Below are 24,908 nucleotides of genomic sequence, written 5' to 3'. Positions count from 1 at the left end.
CAGCTAAGAGCAACAAAAGACCAGCGGTGGCCGTCATAAATGGGTCGGAGCTGGCGACAAAGCTGCTGAGTTGGCAACACTGCTAACATGAACATATCCTTACCAGAAATGTGGGTCTTGGGTTCTGCTCGATGAGGTTTGGCTTAATCAATTAGTTTATTTCTGCCTACAGAGCAGCTCTGTTTGCATAATTGTGTAATGGAATAATGTTTGTATAATTAAAACTGCAGTTTGTGGTTGGGTTGAGTCCTGGCTTCTGGAACCGCGTGCACCCCTGTTGACCCAGCATTGGACTTGGCCCACAGCTTTCCCTCCTCATCTCGCTCACTACTTTACAGCTAATTAAATAACAAATATATTAAAAATGTAATTTCAGTCCCACCACCCTCCCACCATGTGTGTTTTTGTGCAGTTTTTGTCAACAAGAGTTCCCGTGGCCTACAGTCACACTTTACCTCCTTGGTTTAGGGTTAGGTGTTTTTATTTTTAACCCATTTCCTCCAAATCTGAATTTTACTAACCTCTGCATATGCAATTTCTTTCTCTACCCCTTTGTGCTTTATTAATTAATTCAATTAATTAAGTACTTAAAGTGATTAAATTATAGTATTCATTTGGGGAAACCTTGCAGTTAATAACAGCAGTCAGATTATGATGCCAGCCATCATTAACATTAGGGAAAAGGTAAGCTGTTATTCAGCCATGGAGTCAGAAAGTGGAGGAAAATTAGACACATACATCCAAAAAGGCTCAGTGCCGAAATCTTTAAGCCTGCTTGAAACTGCAAGTTTCCATCATAAGGACTGGAGACAGGGGCTCTTGCTCAATAGTGTGTTATTCACACCCAGACTGGTACAACAGCACCCTCCAGTGTAGAAAATCGAGAATGTACATTTTTCTGGTTTGTACTTCCCCCTGCTGGTTTACCAACAGCAGTCACATCTGAAATCTTGTCTTTTTGTGTCACTCATTTACTGTAGTGGCTCTGCATATTCTACTGATTTGTAGCTCTGTTGTTGGCATGTGGTTTTGTCACGTTAAGATTCTTTGGCTGTTTTATAACTTATCTCTCTATCTGCTTCAGTGCACTGACTGCTGTGTTTTATCTGATTAGTACCCACAGTTCTCATTAACCTTTGTGGGTGTGAGTTACCCTTTTTTCAGTTTCTATATAAGTGTTATCTGTAGCATCTGTGGTGTGTGCGTGTGTGTGTGTGTGTGTGTGTGTGTGTGTGTGTGTGTGTGTTTGTATGCATGTTGCTGTGTTGCTGTGTTACACTGTGAGACCTCAACTTATCAGGGCACAGCTTATTATGCAACCAGTTTAGAAATCAAAAAGAAAAAAAAAAGTTTCCACCCAGTCACTTTTCCTGTCTATACTAAAGTATAAGTTTAATGATATTATTGGCTGTTTTGAGCCGTTGTGAGCTTTGTGACCTCACTGTATGAATCTTTTACTGTAATATGCTATATCTGCACTGCCATAAATTCTTATAAGGTTGTGTTGCTGCTTTTGACAAAGATGCAGTTATAGCAAAATGTTTTGGACTCTACCTTATGAAAAATTACCATGTGATAACTTCCTCATCATCCTCACAAAGAACACTCGCACAGTAATGTAAATCATAGGCTTTAATGCAGCAACAAAAACAAATATGTGTTTACTTTGCTTTAAACACGTCAGTTGTGATGCACGTAACAATATAACAGTGTGCACTTGTGTGTCATGTGTACAAGTCGGCTGTTTGAAACCGTTTGAAACAGTGCACAGGAAACCAAACATCACACAACCAGGCCTCTCTCTCTCTCTCTCACTCTCTCTCTCTCTCACTCTCTCTCTCTCTCTCTCTCTCTCTCATATTTGTCATGTTGTTCATGCTTGAGTGAGAGTGAGATCAGTGTTCAATGCAGTGGCAGGGTTGTAGCTGTTGCTGAGCTGTGCCTCTGAGGTCCAGCACTCACCAAGAGCTGGTTGTGCCAACTGGTAGTACCTGGCACTGCCTGACAAATACAGCTGCAGCGTGGGCATCCGGAGCCAGCTGGCACATAATGGGGAGCTGCACTTCACAGACATCAGGGTGAGTGATCATGAACACATAGCACACAGACACACACGCACACACACACACACACACACACACACACACATTCATGCTGCACACTAATTTGTCAGTGAATTAAAAACTGTATGCTGATGCTATCATAAAGCTGCTGCACATGTTGGAGACTTTTTCAAAACAAGCGTAGTTGTGCCACTCTTGGTGCTCATGCAGGTAGATCAGGCGAGCAGTGCATGTGAAAGATGTAAAAATTAAAATAAAAGGCTGTGAAGCACTTTGTTGAAATAGTGTTGCATACCGACAATGTGGAAAGTTGCTTCTGCAATTTTCTCTTAGAGCAAGGAAATGAGGCTTCTCAGATAAGACTAGACAGTTTAGTCAGTGTCAGGGTCAACATTAATAAGTCAAAGGCAGCGCGTTTAGTTTGCAACTTGTCACATTTGCATCGCAGTATGTCTTTGCTGGAATATGATGTCAAAGTGTCCCACAGGCATATGGTCCCAAACCCTGTGCTGCTTGCACAGAGAGATCTGGGTCGTGTTCATATGTTAAGAGCTTCCTGTTGCAGCACAATGTGTCATCTGTTAAGCTGTGAGGGCAAATTTGCAGCTCTCAAAAGTTGTTGCAGTTACTATTTATATGGAAGATGCACAACTATATTAACTCTCATCCATTGAATTCATTATGTTTTAACCAAACCTAAACATCTTCAATCAGTCTTTTTAAAATATATGTGATGTACAAATGGGTTATATATAACAATAAAAACAAATATAAATATAAAAGGGTCTAGGAAAGCAGTTGAAGACTATATTAAACTGGATGTCTGTGTTGTTGTGGTGATCTCAAAATTGTGATTTCTTTTTCTTTCTTTTTTTCTTGGTCAGGAAACGGAAAAAAAACCAAGGTAACCCCACATTTCTATGCGTATTAATACAAGTATGAATCGGTATTTCATCATCATCATCATCATCATCATCATTTGAGAAGATTTATATTCATTTATTTTCTTCTCTATAGGGAATGAGGCACAAGACGATAGAAGCAACGCAACCACGGGAAACAAGGTCAGAACAAGTGTTACTGCAACACATCGCTTGCTGTTTTCATAGTATCATTAACAGCTCTCTCCTCTCACCATGGGACTGCGCATGTCAGTGTGTGCATGTGTGCTTAATGACGGAACAGGCAGAGGTATTATACTGATATGCTAGATTTGCATGCTCAGTGAAGGCCTCTGCAGTTGAAGAAACTGTTGGGCTATTCATACCATCAGAGGAGATTCTGCACTGATACATATCCATTAACCACATCAAACTGCAGAGAGAACATGTGGTTTGTGTGTGTGAGAGTGTATGCTGGGAGGACTGCAGCAGCTCACTTTACTCAAAATTAGAAAGTCACGTCTGACTGTGTGTTACATGTGTTAAGAACAGAGGACTGACCAGCTCATTCTGGGTGATTCCCATCTCATGACAGGAGGACAGCTCTCCTAAGGAGGATGTGACATACGCCTCCATTGACCTCAGCAACGCCAAGACATCAGGAGTAGTCAGAGCTTCCACTCAGGATGACTGTGACTACGCCATAGTTAATATCCCAGCTGAACTGCAACCTAAACCTGAACCCGAATCAGATCTCTCATCTGATGAAGAATGTGCGGACAATTATGTCCTAATGAGCTAAGGACAACAGGATGAGAGGAGAAGTCGCCTGGGGCAGAGCAGCATTTACACTGGGGGACTAGTTGATAATATCACTGAAGGGAGAGAGAATCTAGTGCATACATGTGTCATGTCGGGGCTTGAGCAAGTTTTTATAGTGAAGTGCCATTTTTATCTTGATTTTGAATGTAGAAACTGAGAAACTGAAGCTGTTCTTGGTTGTGGAAACATCAAGCTCTTCTTGCAGTTTCCTTCCACTTTTGTAGCGATGCCACACATGAATACAGCTGAGGTGGTTCCTTCCTCAAGAGGCAACCCAAGAGGATAGACTCACAATGTATCTGACCACTTTACAGAAGAAAACAAAACCTCAGTCAAATCAGTATGAAGCTTGTAGTCTAATGCAACCTGTCCCACATATTTCGTGAAATGAGCATGAATTCTTCAAATGCAAAGTGAGAAAAATGTCACACTGAGAAGTATTTTTTCCAATATGTAAAGTGCTTTTCAGGCAACACCAAACCCTAACCATTGCCAGGCTTTCAGTTCCTAATTTTTACTGAAGCTTCAAGTGCTTAAATTGATCCTTTCATCTGATAAACAGCTGAAAATGATATGTCCAGTTTTGCCATTGTAATGTTCATATAATTCATGTTTAAAATATATCATCTGTGTTTCATAGTTGTGCTCATTTCACAAAATTTTGACTGTTAGAGCTTTCCTGAGAACTCCTGTAAACCACTGCAACTCACTGGGAACAGCACCATAGCTGCAAAGAGATAATTTATGTTTGTGAATTTAGATTGTTCATAGTTAATAAAATATCTCCAAATATTTGTTTTTCTGTATATTGAACTACACTGGGCTATTTCTACAGCTGACCAGATGACATCTGAGAGGGAGAGGTATTCAGCCTCATAGTTTGATTTATGTTGCCTTTGTTTGATCATGATTTAACTGATTAAATGTTTAGTGAATACCACTAGTGCTCATTTTTCTGCCCTACCGGTGCAGTTTCTTCTCAGAGGGGTGGAGTTTAGGAAGCTTGTAGTCACAGTGATAATCACTCACAGTCTGACTGTCAAATTTGCATTTCTAAGATGAACCCTGTTGAGGTAATCATCACAGTGTAGCAGTGATGGTACTCATGTCTCAATTAGGACTGCCAGCCTGTGGTCAAGACCTCTGTACCTGAGAACCTTTAACGATATAAAACTGCTGTATTTTCTGCAATTTTACATAATCTTATATGACTCTGGGTAGAGCAACTACCTTGCTGGGGACAAAATATCAAATATCAAAATATCTTGCCATTGGCAAGATGAAATGTGAAGAGAGTGTAGTAATCATTTTATTGGGGAACAGGTGAAAAACAAAGTTTGTTGTGTATCTTTTACAGTGAAAAAAAATTATAGACATGTGGAGAAGAAACTGAGTCAGGCAAAGATAAGAAGAATCTAACTCATATCCTGTAGTGGATATGAGACAAATATAAGTCCATGTCTCGAGTCAAGACCAACTCCAAATACTACAGTGCTACCAACTACAACTCTGAGTACTACATTCTTGACTACAGGACGTTAAACAGCACAGTCATGTCACTGTCTATGGACAAACACAGAGCAATGATGTTAAAATAAACTTGTGATATCAAAATAAAGCCACTTTTACAGTTTTCAGCACTGCAAAATTTTAAGCTAGGAGGCAAGCATGTTCATTTAGAAAGGCTGTAATTGCGGCACGTAACCATCCTGGTTACATGTCCATTACTCAGAGTGAGTCACAGGTCCAGCTTTCACCTCATAAACAAGAAAACCTTTATCAACGGCAATTACTTAATAATCACAATACTAAACTCTGTTTGTCAGACATTTGTCAGATACTTTTACTTGGAAATATTTGTTCTGCTCTCAACCAGCAGATGGCAGAATAACCTCTGCTCTGAGTTTCCATTTTCTCCTCCAAATTAGGTAACAGTCTTCACAGAAACAGGGTGGCTGCACATGCCATAGAGAGTTTGATGACATGAATATACCTAGCTATAATGACAAAACCAAAAACTATATAACAATGAAAATGCTCATGAGATGGTCTGTCATCACATCAAGACTATCAAACATTCTGTGCTGTTTTATTATTGTGTTCTCAGCCTTTGTCAATCATCAGTTTTCTGACTTTACAAATGAAATAAGGTGGTTTTCTGCAAGTGATATTAGACATATTTTAATAAAAAAATAAATACATAATTATTCATGCACACATTGTCCAGATTTTGATGAGGCACAGCTGTCACTACATTGCACTTGTGCTTTTCTTGGCACTTTTTATTGACATGACAAGTAGGAATTTTTATTTATTTATTTATTTATTTATTTAGTAGGTAGGTAGGAATAGATATATGTGACGACTCATATATTTCATCACCAAAATCTGAAGTCTGCAATTCGGTAGTTTTGCGAGTCATGCTGCATCCGGTTGAGAAAAACGCTCCTTCATGTACAGCAGTTCACTGTTTGCAGTTATTGTTAACATTAATTATTCATGAGGCACACATGTGGTTTCACCAGCACTCAAGGGAGGACTGTGGAACACGGCATGTGTGCACAGGTGAGCTAGTTTGTGACATTAGGTAGATCCCCTGTTCCATCAGTCAAAAGCTATTAGGACAAAAATAGGCTGAGAGGCTTCCCTTGCTTATCGGAAGTCTTTCATCTTGCCACCACCCTCTCCTCCTTCTTTACTATTGCACTGTTTCTCAGTTTCACCAGCCTTCAGTTTCTCATAAAGAGGCATGTGCATCTAGGTGTGAATGTGTGCACATGTGAGGGTGTGTATGGCATGAACACGGTTATCATGTGAAAAGATCAGCAGATGAATTGTAGAGAGAGTTGACACGTTGTGTGTAGCTGGCGTACGGCTCCACCTCCTCCACATCCTCTGTCTGAGAAAATCAGTGAAACGTCTTCAGTGAAACCTGAGCACTAAAATCAGCAATGAAACAAACAGAACTACCAAGAGAATCTGGCAGCAAGATTACCTACCGGTGGAGATTTGGACTCAGATGGTGGGGTGTTGGATTGGCAACAGTGCCTGGCAAAAAGTGGATACACAAATCAGCTCAAAGACATAGAATAGAAAAGACTCATCACAAGTGTTTATTATTAAAAAATACTCTTACCTTATTAACATTAGGTTCTTTCGTGTAAAGTATACAAATCCAAGCAGAAACACAACGATGATCACAGGAATTAGAAGTGGCACCCAGGAAAAATGAGTCACTGATTCAAGAGAGAGAAAGGACACAAAAGGTTAGCCAGGAGTCTATTGGACATGAATATTTTATGACTCATAATATCTATGCTGTTTTTAATCTATATGCTCCCCCTGGGTGAACTCATTTTTAACTATAATATCCTCTGCCACTGATACGCTGACGATACCCCGTTTTATCCACTCAAAACTTCAAATCTTACCAGTCTAGCTCACCTTCAGGCCTTCCTAAGTGACATGTTGGATGTCCCAAAAATGTCTTCAATTTAATGCCAACAAATCGGAGATAGTTTTATTTAGTGCTTCATATCAGTTATGCCTTCTGAAGGAGAAACCTGGAAGCCTGTCTCCAAATGTGAAACTGGTGGTAAAAATCTGGCTGTGAAATTTGGCTCTGACCTTTGTTTTATTGATCATATAACAAACACTATTCAATCATGACTTATCCAACTGTAAAGACACAGACACAGTTCTCTTAATCAGCTGTAGTCAATCTCATCACTGGTTCAAAACAATATGAACATATCTATCTATCTATCTATCTATATATACATATATATGTAGATATATATGAACGCTGGTTTTTGCTGCCCTTCACTGGATCCCTGTTAATTTTAGAACAAATTTTAAGATTTTAGTGAGAACTTTTCAGGCTCCACGTGGCCTTGGTCCTCGCTGCAGGTCTGATCTCTTTCGCCCGTATGAGTCAGGGCATAACCTGGGCTCCTGAGATGCAGTGTCTCCGGTGGTACCAAGGTCTCAGTTAGTCACGAAGGGTGACTAACGGCATTTTTCAGTCAGAGCACCGAGGTTTAATTATGGCCCGCTAGAGGGGATAAGGTTAGCCGACTCATTCTATTCAAAGTCTTTAGAAAACATATTTTTTATAAGGCTTTTACCTATGCGTTTGTTTGTTTGTTTGTTTGTTTTAATATTTTCATGTAACATGGGGCTTTTCTTCACTTTTATCACATTTGCACAGCGCGCTTTGACGTTTTACTGTTTTTGACCTTTCCTTCATTCTTTTATTTAATTCAAACATGTTTAATGGAAAATTTTCATAAGGTTGAATAAAGTGAGTACCCTATGGACTCAACTGCCAAAACCACATGGAATAGGCATGTAATTCAATGTTTGAGCCAACGCGGTTCTCATCTTCAGCTTGACACACTGATAAATTACATGCTTATTCTGCTTTTTAAAACAATTGAGTCTAAAGTGTCCTCACATAAATAATTCTTTGACATTTTCACACAGTTCAATATTACATTTACATTTACATAAACATTTTTTTAAATTATTGTAAAGCAACTTGCAACCTTGTCAAGAAAGGTGATAATATTATTATTGTTATTGTTACTATTTGTTGTTGGCGTTGTGTTGTAGTTGTTCATAGATTGTTAAAACAGCAACTCAGTGATTACAAAAAAAGAAAAGCAGTTATTCGGTTATTCCTTCAGTACTAAAATCTGAGTGAAATAAAAATAATTTGGTGTTCTTGCCGGCAGGGCTTCATGTGCAGGAGGCCTACCTGCTCTGGGTTGTGGAGTCACAGTCCTCCCCACTGCCCACGAACTGTGGCTAACAGCACAGGTCAGGTTGCCTGTATCCATGCCCTCTGGCAGAACCAGACGGCTTGTCACTGAGTAAAATCCATCTGGGTCTTTTTTGGTCTCCTCTACAGGCACAGCTGAGGAGTTCCCTATGTTCATCCAGACAATGGAGGCTTTAGGTTTCCCTCCTTCAGCTGAGCACACAGCCACTCTCCTGTTGCCCTGCCACTCCAGCCAGGCTGACAGCTTCGGAGGAACTGGATCAAGCACGACAGAACAAAAAGCATGAGAATCACTGTTTTCAAAATTTCAGTTAAGCTTGGTTCTGTGAGAGAAAATTAAATCATACCTCTGACAGAGACGTTAAATTTCACAGCGTTTAGTCCTCCTATGTAAACCGACTCACAACGGTAGACCCCCTCATCGCTGTTTGAGATGCTTGGGATGAACAGGTATGATTCACCCATGCTTGTGTTGTAGAGAGCCTTGCCTTTTTGGCACGTGTTATCACTTTGGCCAGGAGTGTTGAAGCCGATCTCGCAGCATCCACTAGTCAACTTTATTTTCCAGATGGTAAACATCATCTCATCCCATGTCTTATTGCTGCATGTCAGGTTGACATCAGTCCCAATGTTGAAAATTACATCTTTGGACACTGGACAAGAAAAGGAAAAACAAATAAATAAATAAAAATAAAGTAAGAATAGATATATAAAATTATGTATTCCTTAAACAAACAGAATGAGCTGTGACATGCTCTGTATGTATGTGGGTGAACAAATGCATTATTGTTTTATGTAAGAGCAAGATATTAGATATTTAGGTAAGATTTTTTGATTTTTTTTTTAGATTTAAATGTTGATGGCACGAATTATAATGAAAATATGATTGTCTTAAAAAGACGGTGAGGTGAGATTTAAATGACAAAGTGATAACACACTTATATTTTCAAAAATGAATGATTAACATGATGCAATTTTTCCCAAAAGAGATCACACATTGAGTTGAATTTTAGTAATAAACTCTTCATATTTAAAATTGAAAATACATTTAAAATACAAATCTGATACCTGACATTAGCAGGAATGTGACTGTATGAATGTTGTAGACATGCTGTGTTACCAGCCGACCAGTTCAAGGTAATTCAACTGAGTTCACAGTTTTCAAACTGAATAAATTTCTTAATGTATGAAATTAAAATTTCTTCCATGGGGACATAAAAAAACACATTTTTCTATAGTGTGTACTCAGCTCATAATTTACCAATATCCTCTCTATTAATGTTTCTATTTAACATGACATCACAGCATAGCAAATTATTAATTGCAAATTAAATTAGTTTAAAAAAAAAAAAAAAAAAAAGAAAAGAGGAAAGAATAATTTTACCATAATCGATATTCCTAGGGAGAGTGGAGAGAGTAGTAGTGTTAAAGTTCTCACAGGTGGTTTGATTAGTTCCTGAGAGAGATGGAAAAGCAGGTTAGGAGAAGGTCAGTAAAAAAAAAAAAATCATTTAATTTGTGAGTCAGCAGCACCCACAGCAAATTAGTACTCCTACGGTGTTTAAGAAGCAGAGCAAGAATCAAGATGGCGTGACACTGAAAGATGTCAGTCTGTTAGTTATAGTCATAAAGCAATATTCTTAAAAAAGGTCTGATTTTACAAATAAACTGCCGTTATGGAAGGCGGGATCAGAGACAATTAGGGAAGAAACTGTTGGCCTATTACGTTGCCATTGTTGGTACAGATTCTCAGGATTTTTTTTAACAATAAAATGTGTCTGCAAAATAAAATATGTAGTGAAGAAATCACTATACGGTACATAGATGACTGCGAACAGTAAAGGTGTAATGCCCCCTCTTATTCTAAATTGTAAAAGCTGTACATGTGGTACATTTCCATTCTAAAAATAACTCTTGTTTGAATTTGAAAGTGATGTAACGGAAGGCTAAGGGCTCAGTAACTGGTGTTTACAATATCTGTAGTATGTTTGGTGGGCTATTGTTTACTTCTTGCAGGTGTAAGCAACAAACCATGTGCAAACCACAAGCCCCCCACACACAACACAAATGTCTAATCTACGTTTCAGTAATCCCCACCATGGAGAAAAGTCACAATTAGCTGAGTGTCATCCTGATCTGAATTGATAATTTCCACTGAAGAAGCAAAATGAAAATATGTGGCACCCTCTTCAAAGGTGTGTTGTGGTGAGCTTTTCCATGCCTAAGTATACACTCAGCAAATCAGAATCGCGTCCCTGCTGCAAGGTCTTCTCACTGCCAGTTTCACCACAAGAGTGATGAATGGAAATGTCAGGGCTGCTTTGATTTGTGCTATGATGCCAAAATGTCCAATTCCCACAAACACATCACAGTTTTTCAGTAGCAGCACGGCATGCCCCAATCCACTCTTAAAACAATCATATCTAATGTGTACAAAAATGAAGGAGAAGGTTGTTACATACACTTGAATGACGGGAGTTGGGAGGATGGCAGAAATTTGCAAATAAAGGTTTCACTCCCACACACCATCTCCGCTGTAACGTTTTATTTATACAATGTTTCGGTGAAGTTTCAGTGTTGACCTTCCCGCCTTAAGAAGGTCAACGTACCGAAACGGAGGTGAAGATGGTGTGCGGAAGTGTAACATAATTTTCTGTAGAAAAGTTAGAAGTGCGAACTTCATTTCGTACTTCATTACGTTGTAAAAGTTACTCAGCATCAAGATGACTTGGCAAATTCATTCTGTAATTAATTAATCATTGCGATATCTGTATTAATGAAGACAGTTCCTTACTTTTGTACACCTATCGAGTACAATTACTAGACAACAGAAGCCTACATCCAGATGACGTTTAAATAAGTTTCATGGTGAAAAGCATATTTGCGAAAAATGGGTTAAAGCTCAAACCTGAGTCCAGACTCCATGCTTCAGATGCGATGAAGAGGATAATCACTCCATAAACCCACACCATCTCCCTCATCTCCAGTTCTTCTGAAAACTTGCCGCTCAAAGTGCCACTCATGCCACTGAGAAAAACATTAAATGTAAATCTAAATCTAATCTTAAACCACATAAAACGTGTCTCTGAGTCTGTAGGTCAGTGCTGTGTACAACAACAACAACAAATCCCTGAGCTGTGCAGCCTTGGCTCTTGCCAAACTCTCATTCTAAGTCAAGTGGGTTCTCAGCCCCATGTGGATGAGCTGAAAATCTTAAACCCATCATGTTACAGTAATATACGCCTGACTAACAAATCCCTCCCTCCTCTGTACCCCGTCCCTCTTCTCTCTCTTTTCCTCGCCAAACTGCTTTCCACCCCACATCTGCCTTTCCTCTCCCACACAGGATGACGTCTGATACCTCAGACTCTAGTTTCCTTTCTTGCCTGTCACATGATCACCCTTTCCAAGCAGCATAAACACCCAAAACTGCAAAAACTTTTGTGTCCACCCCCCCAGTGGTGAAAGCAATTAGGTTAGGCTACTCTCCACAAACTGTATGGTTCATTTTGGTGTTGTCTATCAATGACAAATTTATGTTTGTTTTATATTATCATAGCAAATTATTAGTAACATCCAAATGAACTGTAATCTGCCATTTAGCCCTACAAGATTTGGAAATAACTTTCATATTGAGTGTAACTTGGTACAAGTTGCTGGTTGTGGTCACAAAACTGCAGACGCAGTAAAAAACGAACTCCCTGCACAAAGATGTGCAGAGACGCTTACACGGGCGGTTTATGAAGTGTTAATGTGGGGGTAGAAGTTATCGATGTCTCCTTGTCTGAGTGCAGCTCTGAGGAGATTAACAGACAATAGCACATTTTGGAGGACTTAGTGTGGTTTTCATGTGCAAGTTATGACTAAGTTTGCGGTTTGTGAGTAGGTCATGCAATAAGATTGTTTGATATTAGGCCCTAACAGTTCCATTTAAGAGCAGACAAACAACAAAAAGCCTGCAGTTTTGATTTCCTGAGTGTGTGAGTACAATGGAAATAGGTGAAAGAACACTTGTCTATATCTATTTAAATAGGCAGCCTCTGAAAACTACATAAAATCCTCTGTCTGAAAACTGATTTAAAAAAAAAAAACAAAAAACACTTTAACTAGAACAACCAGACTTATTTACTCCTCCTCACATATTTTCCCTACAGATGATGGCTTCAAGATTTCGCAAACAGTAATGAAACTCCTCAGGGGAAGTACCTACAATAAGCTATAAACAGAAATAAGGCATAGTCAGTCCATAGGCCAACCATTTTGGCCAAGATATTGTTACAAATAATGCAACTGAAGCGATCTGTTTTTATCTTCTCCTTTTTCTTAAGTCTAATATTAGACTGTGTTTATCTCACAAAGGCAGAAGAAGACCGGGTGAGTGTGAGCTGGCATGCTCAACACAAAGGAACTAGCTTTTCCACAGCATTGCAAAATCTTCCAGCTGCGAGGGCAACATGAAGAAAAAACTAGTTGAGGAAGCAGAATGGACTTGAGCATTATCATGTAAAAAAAATAAATAAATAAAAAAATAAAAAAAAACTAATGATCAGTTAATAAAATTCCTCTTAACTCTGTCTCCTTGTCGAACAGTACATATTTATAAGTTTTAATGTGTGTGTGTGTGTGTGTGTGTGTGTGTGTGTGTGTGTGTGTGTGTGTGTGTGCTTGTGTGTGCTTGTGTGTGCGTGTATGTGTGTCTGTTTGCACTGCTTCCCTTTGATAACTCTGGCTGCCAAGAGCTTCCTGTTGATGTCACCTAGACCCAACATGATGTTGCAGCTGTACTGGAAACATATAAATGCTTGGTCGTGTCTTAAACCTCTGCACATAAAAATGTCAAATTTAGAATCTGCGAGCAGCAAAGTGAGAGTCTGTGAGAGTGAGATTCTGAAAACCAAATAAAAAAAAAGTGATATTATGAAGTCACATAGCAATGTCCTATGTCGTTTCAGAATTAACTTGAGTGAAGAAATACACTGACAGTTTCCCTGGAACACAACAGGAACATCCCTATACATGCTGACTGACACACTGCCAGCTTTTCTCATCCAGCTGTTTCTCTGCAGCAGCAAAATCCACTGAAATGTTTACAGGCCATGATTCACTGCTCGACAAATAGAGCACATGTTGGAGTTCATATCAATAAATATAAGCAGCCACATTTGGGCCAGTTCAGTGGATTGCATTAAATATGATGGTAACCTAACTGTAGTAATACCACTACTACTACTAATCCTATTACTACGTATAATAATAATAATAATAATAATAATAATAATAATAATATTATTATTATTATTATTATTATTGTTGTTGTTGTTGTTGTTGTTGTTGTTGTTGTTGCTATTATTATTATTATTAATGTTATTATTATTATTAGTTGTAGTAGTAGTAGTAGTATAAGTGTAATAACCTTTATTTGCAGTATTATTTTGATCAAACAACCTGTATGTGTGAAATACAGTATACCACAATGTCAGTATGTTACTACAACTTTCGCCATTACAACCATACCAGTGCAAGTAAACCACTGACAGGATGAATCATTTATCTATTTTCATTTATAAAACAGTGGCATCTAATCTAAAAATAAACGAGACAAATCCATTGCATATTGGTAATTCTGGATTTTTTCTGTTTCTTCAGAAAAAAAAAAAAAGGACATGTGAATGGCACCCGCATACTGTATCACACCATGCTCACACCATGCCTATTATGATTCAGCTGCACTGAGTGTGATGTGACAACATCTACCCCCTATCTAGGGGGTAGATCTAGAAGTGCAGCTGAATCATAGGGGGTAGATGTTGCAGTAATTTCAGTAATTTCACAAAGATAACTGGAATCTCCCAAAGATACATTAAGAGACCAAGGACAAGAGCGAGGACAAGCCATGCAAGAAGTACAGCGGGCCATGGGATGACCACCTACCACACACACACACACACACACACACTCACTCATACACACACACACACACACATCTAGTTCATTGCCTTTGCATCATCATTCAATTGCTTAATTTATTACTACCAGCTGTTTTAACATTTTATTGAAACAATTTATCATTGTTATTATGCAGAAAAAATAAAAAAGAGAAAGGGAACCAAAAAAGTCCCATCACAGAATGTCCTTTACCCCATCCAGGGCCTGTGTCATAGGCCTGTTCACCCTCAGCCACACGTTATCTGTATTTATTTATTTCAATTATTTAAATTTACTTAAACCTTTTAAGCTAGGATCTAATTTATTTTAATTTATAGGATATATTTATAAATATGTAATAATTTTACTGCAGCATGGCGTACCAGCAATGCTCTCCGAAAGTGTTCTGTGCAGCTCCTCTCCCTCTGTCTCAACCTCCAGACAGTGACAGATGTAAATAGCTGATGTTCTGTGCCATTATCTCATGCCTCACATCTCTTTTCTTATTTGTATTCATCTCTGTATGACAACTATCTGTCCCACACACACACTCCAAGACCGCTGGTGTCACCGCGCAGGAAAAGATCCCACACAAGCTGGCCCGATTAACAGCTCTGCTGAACTTTGTGGAGCCTGTCATCAAGGCCTCTTGCAGACAGGCTCCACAAACTTTTTGACGAGACCTGTGCACTAGTGGTGCACCAAGAAGGCTTTCGAAAACACCTTAAACCACAGACTATTTTAAGACTGAGAGGACAAACCCATCATGTTACAGTAATATGGCTTCAACAAAATATAGGTTATCATCAGCATCTTCTTTTATACAGAAATTATGTTCAACAAGATGTGTTATAATAATGTACAGGCATCAGATTATTATTTTTTTAATTCTTCATGTGTGTGGTTGTGCTTTCAAATAGTTTTCTCAAAGACAGGAGAATTAAAACAAAAACTGGAGCTTTCCCTAACATGTTCTGACCTGAAGCATGAAATCCTCAGGCACCAGCACTTATCCATCTCCTGTTTTAACATTACTCATGATCCACACCTCTGAGAAGACAAAAGCTGCTCAGTTCACTGATTGCCTCAGTGATTAGGCAACAAGCTGTGGTGGGGGGAAAAAATCAAAGTGTACAAATGGAATTTTGCAAAGGACAAATGCATGGAGGGCCAACCTGAGCACCATCAAACATCAAGAAAAACAGTCAATATCTGAAGCTTTATTCATGGGGCAATATCAACAGCCATATCAATTTTTTCCCCAACGATTTGACCTAAACATATTACAGAAAAGATCAAACTATTTTAAGATCTTGTCCAGGAAGAAATCGTGCAGCCTCAGCACTCAGTGTAAAGTTTCCACGTCACAAATGAAAAAGCTTCAGATAATTCAGACAGAGCGTGGCTTTCTGGATGGAGACCCCTCTCCAAATCTGGTTAGATTTCTGCAGGAATATGCTGCCCCCTAGCGAATAAATCACATAACACACTTTTGCCTGTTTACTATAGAAACAGTGCAGACTCTGTAACGTTTGACTTGACAGACAAGACCTTACACTCCTGCAGTATTTCATAATGTGTCTCTGTGTCTGTGTAGCTTTAACAGTTGCTGGACACACGTTTTCACCCAGTGACACACACCTGAAAGCACATCCAGCCGTTATGAACGCTAAATAAATAATGAACGTCACCTAGCGATAAATGAACAAAATACTTTCTGACCATTTTCTTGTAATTGAACAGGCTACATATATAAAAATGTGTTGTGATGAAATGAAAGACTATGTAAAATGCATGACATTTAATTTAATTTAATTTTTTCCTAGTCCCGCTGTATGGGGAGCGTCAGTTTGCCGTCTCCATGGTAACGCTGGTAAATACTGCAGGTGGTAGAAATGGCAGTCAGGCGGTGAATCGCTGTTTGTTCGCCATAAAATTAGGTTGTAAGGTTGTAAAAAATAAAGTTTTACATAATTGAAATTAAAAAATGAGCCTGGCAGCCACTCGCACAATTAGGAAGAAAAATGAGGGCAGTAAATCTTTTAGACCGTACCGAGACTACGACCACCTGTACGGTGAGTAAAGTTTGTCGACAGAAAATGTTAACGGTGGCTAAAGCTAATTAAACAAACAAACAAACAAAAAAAACAGTATGGATTTGAAATTTTGCTCAAAAAGCTTCGTTGTTCAATGAGCTGTTTTACCGTCGTGCCTGGCAGATCCCGTGTACACAGTGTCTGGAGAGGTGGATCATGCCAAGTCCAGCTTTAAGGCGTCTATGGACAGACTGGTAAGACTTCATGTCAGCTAAATGAATAAATGAATGCTTTTCTGAAAATATAATCTATTTTAGTATATACTGATGGCTGATGTCCTGTAACAATTATCAAATCCATCTTTATTTACTGCTACTCCTCTGGTCACAAGTCCTTCTCTGAAGACACCAATGGATGATTTCTTTCTCGTTTGATCCACTTTACAAGTGAACACAGAGACATGGATTAAAGGTGAAATGCCCTTGCTGACAGTGTGTCTTTCTGTCTGACTCAGAGGAGAGTGCCAGAGTTTGGGACAATGTTCAGCGCCCTGCCCCACTACCCACAGCACACCATTCAGCTGAACACCACAGACCCAGTGCCTGGCTTTATTGATCGTCGCTGGCAAGGCCAAGTGGAACAACGCAGAGAGGCACTGCAGCAACTGGCTGGGTAAAACACACATGTACACACACACACACACACACACACACACACATACACACAGAGGAAATTCTACTCCTGAGCAGTAGCAGTAAGCAAATTGTATCATTTACTCTATTCTTAACTCTAGTAGACATTAGATTCATGTCTCTTTACATATTTATTAATTTGTGGCTTGCTTGTCCTTTTTGGCAGGGTTACTCCTGGTGTTCAGTCTTGGCTCAGAAAGGAAGAGTGCCATGTGACCGGGACTGATCGCTGGAAGTACTTTAAACGGTTCGGCTGGCCCTGACAATGAGGCCTTGAATCGTATTGAAACTGAGGGAAACCTGTAACAAGAATGCAGTCATACGAGCGTCATTATGAAGCAATTATGTTTGGCTGTGTAATATGATCTGCACAGGTATATTTCTGAGTTTAATAAGATAAAATATATTGGTATAGTCATCTGATTTATTTTTACTTTCTTTCAGCCCTCTGATTCCCTTTGCCCACCATGTTCCCCCGGATGTGATTTTTGCTTTGCAAATGTAAGTCCAATAGGTTCCTCTTGTTACTTTATCTTTCTGCCATTTCTGTTGTACCTTTATACATGGAAGAGGGAAACATGCATTTTCTCTCCTCAGAGACACATCAGAGAAAACTGACAGCACTGAGCAACAGCACCCTCCATACCAGGTCTCTGTGGGGGTCCAGACAGACTACAGGGACAGCGAGGCACAAACAGACCCCTATGGTCCTGGCTATGTGATACGACCTGGATCAGCTCCCTCAGAGCTCTTGGCACTGGCAACCTTGACTTGGGGTATGAAATCAGAGGTTCAGGTATTTTAAAGATTATAATAAAATGTTTCTTTGGCCATGGAAAACTCTAATCTCAAACTGTCTCTTCCCTCATCTGATTAGCTTACCTGTGTTTTTGTGTATATTAAATTTGCCATGCTGTCACACCTCTCCTTGGCCAACCCATCTCTCCATCCCCCAATGAAAACCTCCCCTAGGTCGTGGTCTGCCTGCTGGTCTGGCAGAAGTGGAAATGATAGAGCGGGTCCGTGCAAGGCGCGCCTGGGAGGCCACACTTCCGCCTTTAAATGACCTGAGCCAGCTGGACAAGAGGAGGCGTATGATAGAGGAGATAGAGACCAAAGAATGGGCCTTCAGAGAAGGGGAGATCCAGAAGTGAGTGGCATCTCAGCTGCTATTTTGCATTTCCCTTTTTAGTTCCTAACTGGAAAAGGAACGACCAGAGAAAACATCAGAAGGACATGTTTTTTTCTATAATTTTAAAACCTGGGCCTTGAGGTAAAGACACTCCTACCTATCCTGACACTGAAATGAAGAAGTAATCTTCTTCTTCTTCTTCTCTCTAAACCACTAGAGGCCACTCTGCCACTTCTAAATAGGGTGTTATGTGCATTTATAATTGGAAGGCATGTGGGAGAGGATGAATCCCAAATTTTATATGTGAATTCACGCATTAATTAATATTAATTTCCACTCCCTCCCCCTTGCTGTCTCCTCTGTTCTCACCGTCCTTCATGCTCCCTGTTGCTGCGGTTGGTGTCCAGGTTGCAGGAGGCCCGTCTTGCGGTGCTGAGAGACCTGCAGAGGCAAAGAGAGGAGGCCCAGAAGGAAACCACAATGGAGAGACTAAACCAGAAATATTCTAAGCTCCAAAGAGCCAAGGAGGCCAAGCTACAGAAGATTCACAAAGACTATATCCGCTGTAAGACATCACCACCTTTTGAAGATCTGTACTACGACATATTGTTTTAGATTGTAATTTTTTTTTAGGCTTGATTCCTCCTTCTCTGTTGTCTCTTGTTCCCTATGGTTCTCTCTTTAGCACTGAGGAAGCTAACAGCTAAGAGCAGAAATGTGGAGGGGAAGCTGGAGCGACGTGACATCATCAAAGAATATACAGACTACTCATCTCAGACATACGCCCCACTGACCCGCAGAGGCGTTTTCCCTGACAGCAACACCCGCAGGAATGTGGTCAAAAGTCGCTTCCTAGACACATATGAAGGTTTGACTCTAAGTGATCTTGAAAAAAAAAATAAAAGTGAGTGGGTTATTTAAATGATTGTACCCTATAGAGTTGCATTCACATCAGTTTCAATTCCCTGTCAATCACAGGACTGCTGGAGCTGGAGGCAGGACTCCCTGCCTCACTGATGGAGCCATGTGTGAGAGCGCCCAAACATAAAGTCAGCAAGGTCTCTGAGCGCAGACATATGGAACTGATGCAGAAATATAAGGTAAAGCATAGCGAAGTACATATTTATATATTAGGTGTACCACCAGTGATTGATAATTTTTACATGCCTCCTGTTTTCCCACAGGCGGCACATAATTTGAGGCAAGAGAAGGACTACAAGAGTATCTTTGTCAAGAAAGATAAGCCTCCTCCTTGTCCAGTAACCCCCAGGGTGGAAGAGCCACCAGAGGTCAGCTGATCTGTTTGGCCCTTCAAATACTGACATGTCACTGATACTGGGCTTCTTCATCACAAATGTCAAAGACTAAGAGATGCAATTTGCATGTGCTCCCTTTAGGGGGATGAGGAACAAGAACTGGGAGTCATCTACTTGCAGAAGCTACTGCGGGGAAGAGGCAAGCAGTACCAGGTCTGTGTTTTTGATGCATTGCATGTGGTTGTGTTTGTTGTTACATCTGACGCGCCTTCACAATCTCCTGCTTGTCTTACAGGTTGTAAGGACAACATCTCTGGTGACGTCTGTCTGTGTGTCTGTCTGTGTTCTTACAGATGTTTAAAGGCAAGGAGAAGCGTCTGGAGCTCATCCAGGAGCTGAGGACTACACATGCCCTGCAGAAGGAGGAGCAGCAGCTGTTGGGAGCTGATGCACAGCTCACACAGACTCTGAAAAACCAGAGAGACCTGCACAGACACAAGGTGAAACAGCACACACACACACACACACACACACACACGCTCACACCCATGTATATAAAAAAATGTACCAAGTGTTCAACAGTCTCATTGTCCCTTCTCTTTACTTTGCAGACCTCTCAAGAGGAGGCATATCAGGCCAGCATGGTGGGTGTAGAGCTGGTGAATCTGTTGGACACCTTGTCTAAGGAGCTGATTCATCTGCAGACAGAGCGCAGGATCCATGCTTTTATGTTGCTGGCTGAGAGAGAGCGTTGCCTGCGAGAGGCTGAGGAGAGCGGAAGGAGACAGGTGGAGGAGCGCCGACGCAGGGAGGAAGATGAGATCTTCAGACAAGTGCGTGCATGTCTAAATGTCAGATGTGTCAGATGTTTATATTATTGATAAATATACATCCAACGAATTATCCATACAAATTCTAATAATAATGTGTGTATGAGAAGGCCAAGGCTTACAGTAGTATGGCATATCGTGTGTGTCCCTAACACTCTGTTGTAGCTGGTGCTGGTGCACCAGGACACTGTGGATCTGTATTTGGAGGACATCATCCTGGGCACCATGGAGCTCACAGCTGACCAGCAGGCCAGAGAGGAGATCCGCAGGATGGCAAGGGAGGTCAACGACATTGTGTATGACATGGAAGAAAGGTAACGGACACCTCAGCATCATACACTTGTTCCATATCCCATGTACAATGTCTTGTACAATAATGGTTTATCAATCTATCCATACAATATCTGTCTTTGCTTAAAACTTGGGATGGAACAATATGTTTTTGAGGCTGATATTAATATTGCCCAACCACCAAATATGCCCACCAATGTGACTTTTTTGTAAGAAATGGTATACAAATGCTCACATAAAATGGGTTTAGCTTTTAAGAAAAGGCCTGTTGTGTGTGTGTGTGTGTGTGTGTGTGTGTGTGTGTGTGTGTACTAGGTATTGCTAATGTTGTGGGGACATAAATCTGTTATCACAGTCATGTTGTGGGGACTCGCCTCCCTTATGGGGACAAAAAGCAAGTCCCCATAAGTGAAAATCATTAATTTTAGGGTGAAGACTTGATTTAAAGCTAAGATAACTTTAGGGTTAGGTTAAGGTTAGGGTTAGGGGTAGGCAGGTAGTGGTTAGGTTAAGTCTCCAGGAAATGAATGTAAGTCAATGTAATGTCCTCTGAAGTGATGGAAACACGACTGTGTGTGTGTGTGTGTGTGTGTGTGTGTGTGTGTGTGTGTGTGTGTGTGTGTGTGTGAAGCCGGAACAATCTTCAATCAGAAGAGATTGTGTCAGAGTTGGTGAACAGTTGCCTCATCCCAGAAGTCCAGAGGATCAGTGTCAGGCAAAGAGGTTTGGGAGATGTTTCTGTTTCCACTGTATTCACACCATCATCATCACAAAGCTTATGACTACAGTTCTGCCAGGAGCATTTGAGAATGACGTACGTTGTATCATCAGCTTTACAATGGTAACAATTCAAACTGTGCTAAACTACGCTAAGCTAAAGATAGAGGCACACAAACACATCATGGAAGAATCACTGTTTCTATGCTCACTAAACTTTCTTTGTAATTCCTCCTCCTCCTTCTGCCAGTGCACCAGAGCCAGCGCAGACACTTGCAAGCAGCCCGACATATCATTCCAAGTGCAGCAAACAGTTCTGGGGTCCCTCCAGTTTCCCATGGGGCTCTGCAGCCAACCGCTCCCTCTGACAGAGCCTCCAGCCAAGTCCTTGAGGAGATGATCAGCAAAGTGGAGCAGGAGCGGAGCAGAGACTGTGCCTCAAAGACACAACAGGACTAGAACAAAGAGAAGGTTAAAAGTGTTTCACTGAGAGAAAGAGTTCACTCAGATGCAGTTTTGTGTTTGAAATTGTTGTTCATTTATAATAAAATTCTACCTTGACCTTGTGTTTGTGTACCTATTTATATGTTCTTTTTTTACTAAAGGCTGATGCTGCTGTGGATATAGGCTTTCTAGGGGGTGAGGAAGAGGAGTGTAGCTTTCATTTTTCCCAAAGTGGACAGACTTTGGGCAGAATTGGTCTGTAATATTTGAATTGGCGTAGAAGTAGAGAGTCAGACAGGGCGTGGCAGCTACCTGTAACTAACTCTTGTAGCAGTATCCTGAACCAGGAAACCAGAACTGTTGCAATGTATAACTTAGGAGAAAATAGGTATAAGGGCTCCCTCAATTCATGATGTTATTTTGGAATTGGCAAGTCCACATTTCTCTCCCAGCAATAAGGTAAAATTATAATTAGCAATAAGGTCAAAATACATGAAATAAATTCCATTGTTTGCATACAATTTATTACATGGGACTGAAGAATACTCAAAGTAAAAAAAAAAAAAAAAAAAAAAAAAAAAACAGCAAGCCACACAACAAATAAAAAGCAATCTATTCTCTGAATGTTCATCTGTAAAGCTGAGGCAAAGTATAGGAGCAAATGGACCAACACTGGTATGGCATGGGTCTGTCCCCATGGCAACAATGGGCTGAGGCTGACAAGCTGGTTGAAGTGGGCCCCCGGTTCTGTTGACATAACTGGCCCTTATTAGGCTCTCAAGTGCTTTGGCAGGGCTCCCACTGACTCTGACCTGTTTAATGAGGACCAGGGGGGCCACGAAGTGGTGGGAGGGCAACGGCTGTGCAATAATGAACTGAGGTATATGCTGCTAGGTGTGTGTGTGTGTGTGCTCAGAATATGGGGGCAAAAGAGATATTTACTGTAAGTCAGGAATTTTTCTCATTGTCATGGGTGAAAATAACAAAAATTACCCCCACAAATTTGAGTTGGGGGATAGAGATTGATTTAAATGAAAAACAATAAGTAAGGTGCATAAGGATGCAACCCTCATAATTTAGTCAAACCACTAAAATGTTCATTTAAGTATTCATTGAAATACCATGCTGAGGACTTCCTAAGAGGTAGCATACCATAGACAGTAGACAATTGCAGCTGACTGCACAAATTTTACAAAGAACATCTGCATTTTAAATAAAAAGCATTAAAAAAAAAAAAAAAGCTGAAAAAAAGCCAGTCACATTGTCAGAGCAGTAGCGTGACTCCTGCAGGATTACGTGCCAGAATGCTGCTGGACTGGTGTTATCTACTCTACATTTTAAGATCAAATGGAACCCTGATGGAATGCCTAACTTTGTTTTTCAGCTCCATACTGTACTTAATGTAACAGGCTGTCTTTGGCACTGTTTTGTACTGCTGACTGGCTGTGTCTGTCAAAACTGTGGGATATTAAAAAGTGCAGTAAAATAAAACAGATTCAAGCCAACCAGCTAGACTGAAAGGTCAACCTATGGTTCAAAAATGTTTCCTGTACTTCTTGCATTTGAATTACTTGTGATTTTCAGTCACATGTGGTGAAATTAGTATTAAGCACTGTGGACAGGGATCCTACACTATGAGTACTTGAACTCACCACTTGTTTACAGTAATAATTACATGTTGTCTGGATGAAGGCAATAATAATTGTTACACCATCCTGTAGCCATGCTGTAATTGATTTATTGTCACTGACCCACTTTTCTCTTGTGTAACTTAGTAACCACATAACAACCATACTCAGTAACCACATAGCAAGCACTATCAAGCATTACAAGCACTGTTTGGTGTGATCTGAGCTGAACGGCAACTCAATCTCAACATTCAGTCACGGGTAAGTCTGATATTTTTGGGTGGAGATTGAGACAGGAGCTGGACACAAGAGATAAACACATCATTCATTGTTGGGGCCTGTAATTGGATTTCCAAAATCCCTTTAAAAGTGCATTGTGGTTCATTTGAGTGATTGTTCTGGCCTCCTCCTTCCATTCATATAGCCATGCATCTTGCCTTATTGTTATTTCATGCTGTATGTCCTGCGCTGTCTGCTCTGTTTTCTTGTGTCTTGTACCTGGATTCTACAGGCCTTGATGGGTCCTTTGTTGCCATTTCACCACACTGCAGAAATTGGGCTTACAGGAATCCTGAAATACTTAAATTAGTGTAACTTTTTTTTTTTTTTTTTTTTTTTTTTTGAGCGCAAAGGAAGTTTTCAGATTCAGTTCCAGCTACGGCCACATATCCAAAACCCCTAGCCATTGTGCATACAGTAGTTTACTTTCATGACTAGATAAAGTAATTGCTGTGTTTTGCTGTGGTATGTCATATTGTCAGGGTGTGCAGCATCACAGCTTGAGAACTGCATGAGAACCTGCCACCGATGTCCCATTCTCAGTTTGAGATCGTGCCTCCAAGTCAGATTGAACTGCTTCTTTTTTGCCCTTCAAGCTTGTTGTAACAGTTCAAATGATAACCTGCATTACAGAGATGAAAATGACTAAAGAGCACAGATCAAGGACAACTCCCCTCTCATACTGGAGGTGGTCTCTAAAGACACAACCTCTCTAATACAGGCTCCAGCCACCCCAGTTATTTGGCAACTGATAATTAAACTGCTTTTACCTTGGGGAAAAATGTAGCAAAATGTCAGTGTGGTTGCAAGATTAAATCCATGCAGGGAGTTATTCCAAAGTGTAATATATTATGATGTTCCACAACTCTAAGGATGGCAGTGTCAGGAAATAATCTCAAGCATACACTATGAACTAAGAGCCTGACATAAAAGATGCCTTTGAAAATGTTTATCTTACAAATATTGCATGACTGACACAATTCCTTCTTTGAAATGTGTTACAATTTACCATCTGTTCACCAGTACGAAACTACGAACAAAGCAGGTTCACCAACGCACTGGTTACAATACAGGCTGATAACAGTGTTGTTATTTATTGGCTTTGCTTTCTCTAAGCACATATTGTTTC

At 40.2% G+C, this 24,908-nt stretch overlaps 2 protein-coding genes across 3 annotated transcripts; one reads left to right on the top strand and one right to left on the bottom strand.

Moving 5' to 3' along the window:
* Nucleotides 1-6,105: 6,105 nt before the first annotated feature.
* Nucleotides 6,106-11,774, bottom strand: si:ch211-214p13.9 (cell surface glycoprotein CD200 receptor 1). Of its 2 annotated transcripts, XM_030080920.1 has the most exons (7): nucleotides 11,458-11,774; nucleotides 9,934-10,005; nucleotides 8,897-9,202; nucleotides 8,526-8,804; nucleotides 6,903-7,002; nucleotides 6,766-6,814; nucleotides 6,106-6,665 (listed from the first exon to the last, which is right to left on the bottom strand). In XM_030080920.1, the coding sequence occupies exons 1-7, from the start codon at nucleotides 11,621-11,623 to the stop codon at nucleotides 6,576-6,578; spliced, it is 1,062 nt and encodes a 353-aa protein (XP_029936780.1). In that variant the 5' UTR covers nucleotides 11,624-11,774; the 3' UTR covers nucleotides 6,106-6,575. The 2 variants fall into 2 exon arrangements, with proteins under 2 accessions (XP_029936780.1, XP_029936781.1); XM_030080921.1 differs by lacking the exon at nucleotides 9,934-10,005.
* A 4,687-nt stretch (nucleotides 11,775-16,461) lies between these two features.
* cfap91 (cilia and flagella associated protein 91) lies at nucleotides 16,462-21,887 on the top strand. Its single transcript, XM_030081315.1, has 17 exons — nucleotides 16,462-16,549; nucleotides 16,694-16,764; nucleotides 17,025-17,182; nucleotides 17,369-17,449; nucleotides 17,647-17,703; nucleotides 17,800-17,978; nucleotides 18,175-18,352; nucleotides 18,742-18,899; nucleotides 19,020-19,202; nucleotides 19,313-19,468; nucleotides 19,541-19,623; nucleotides 19,732-19,803; nucleotides 19,944-20,090; nucleotides 20,202-20,423; nucleotides 20,586-20,734; nucleotides 21,343-21,434; nucleotides 21,679-21,887. Exons 1-17 carry the CDS (start codon nucleotides 16,462-16,464, stop codon nucleotides 21,885-21,887), a joined length of 2,283 nt encoding a protein of 760 aa, XP_029937175.1.
* The last annotated feature ends 3,021 nt before the right edge of the window (nucleotides 21,888-24,908 follow it).

Source organism: Myripristis murdjan, chromosome 21, assembly GCF_902150065.1.
Source record: "Myripristis murdjan chromosome 21, fMyrMur1.1, whole genome shotgun sequence".
Taxonomy (NCBI): domain Eukaryota; kingdom Metazoa; phylum Chordata; class Actinopteri; order Holocentriformes; family Holocentridae; genus Myripristis; species Myripristis murdjan.
Note: the sequence above shows the minus strand (reverse complement) of the source record. Positions and strands in the feature narration are given on the sequence as shown.

What these genes read in the sequence shown, in the direction of transcription:
- si:ch211-214p13.9 (XM_030080920.1), bottom strand. Translation starts at nt 11,623, where the DNA reads ATGTGGTTTAAGATTAGATTTAGATTTACATTTAATGTTTTTCTCAGT. An exon ending in AGCATGGAGTCTGGACTCAG is followed by an intron (nt 10,006 to 11,457) that starts GTTTGAGCTTTA and finishes CATCTCTCTCAG; the next exon opens with GAACTAATCAAACCACCTGT. An exon ending in GACTCCACAACCCAGAGCAG is followed by an intron (nt 7,003 to 8,525) that starts GTAGGCCTCCTG and finishes CTCTTGAATCAG; the next exon opens with TGACTCATTTTTCCTGGGTG.
- cfap91 (XM_030081315.1), top strand. Translation starts at nt 16,462, where the DNA reads ATGAGCCTGGCAGCCACTCGCACAATTAGGAAGAAAAATGAGGGCAGT. An exon ending in CTTCCTAGACACATATGAAG is followed by an intron (nt 19,203 to 19,312) that starts GTTTGACTCTAA and finishes TGTCAATCACAG; the next exon opens with GACTGCTGGAGCTGGAGGCA. An exon ending in GATCAGTGTCAGGCAAAGAG is followed by an intron (nt 21,435 to 21,678) that starts GTTTGGGAGATG and finishes TCCTTCTGCCAG; the next exon opens with TGCACCAGAGCCAGCGCAGA.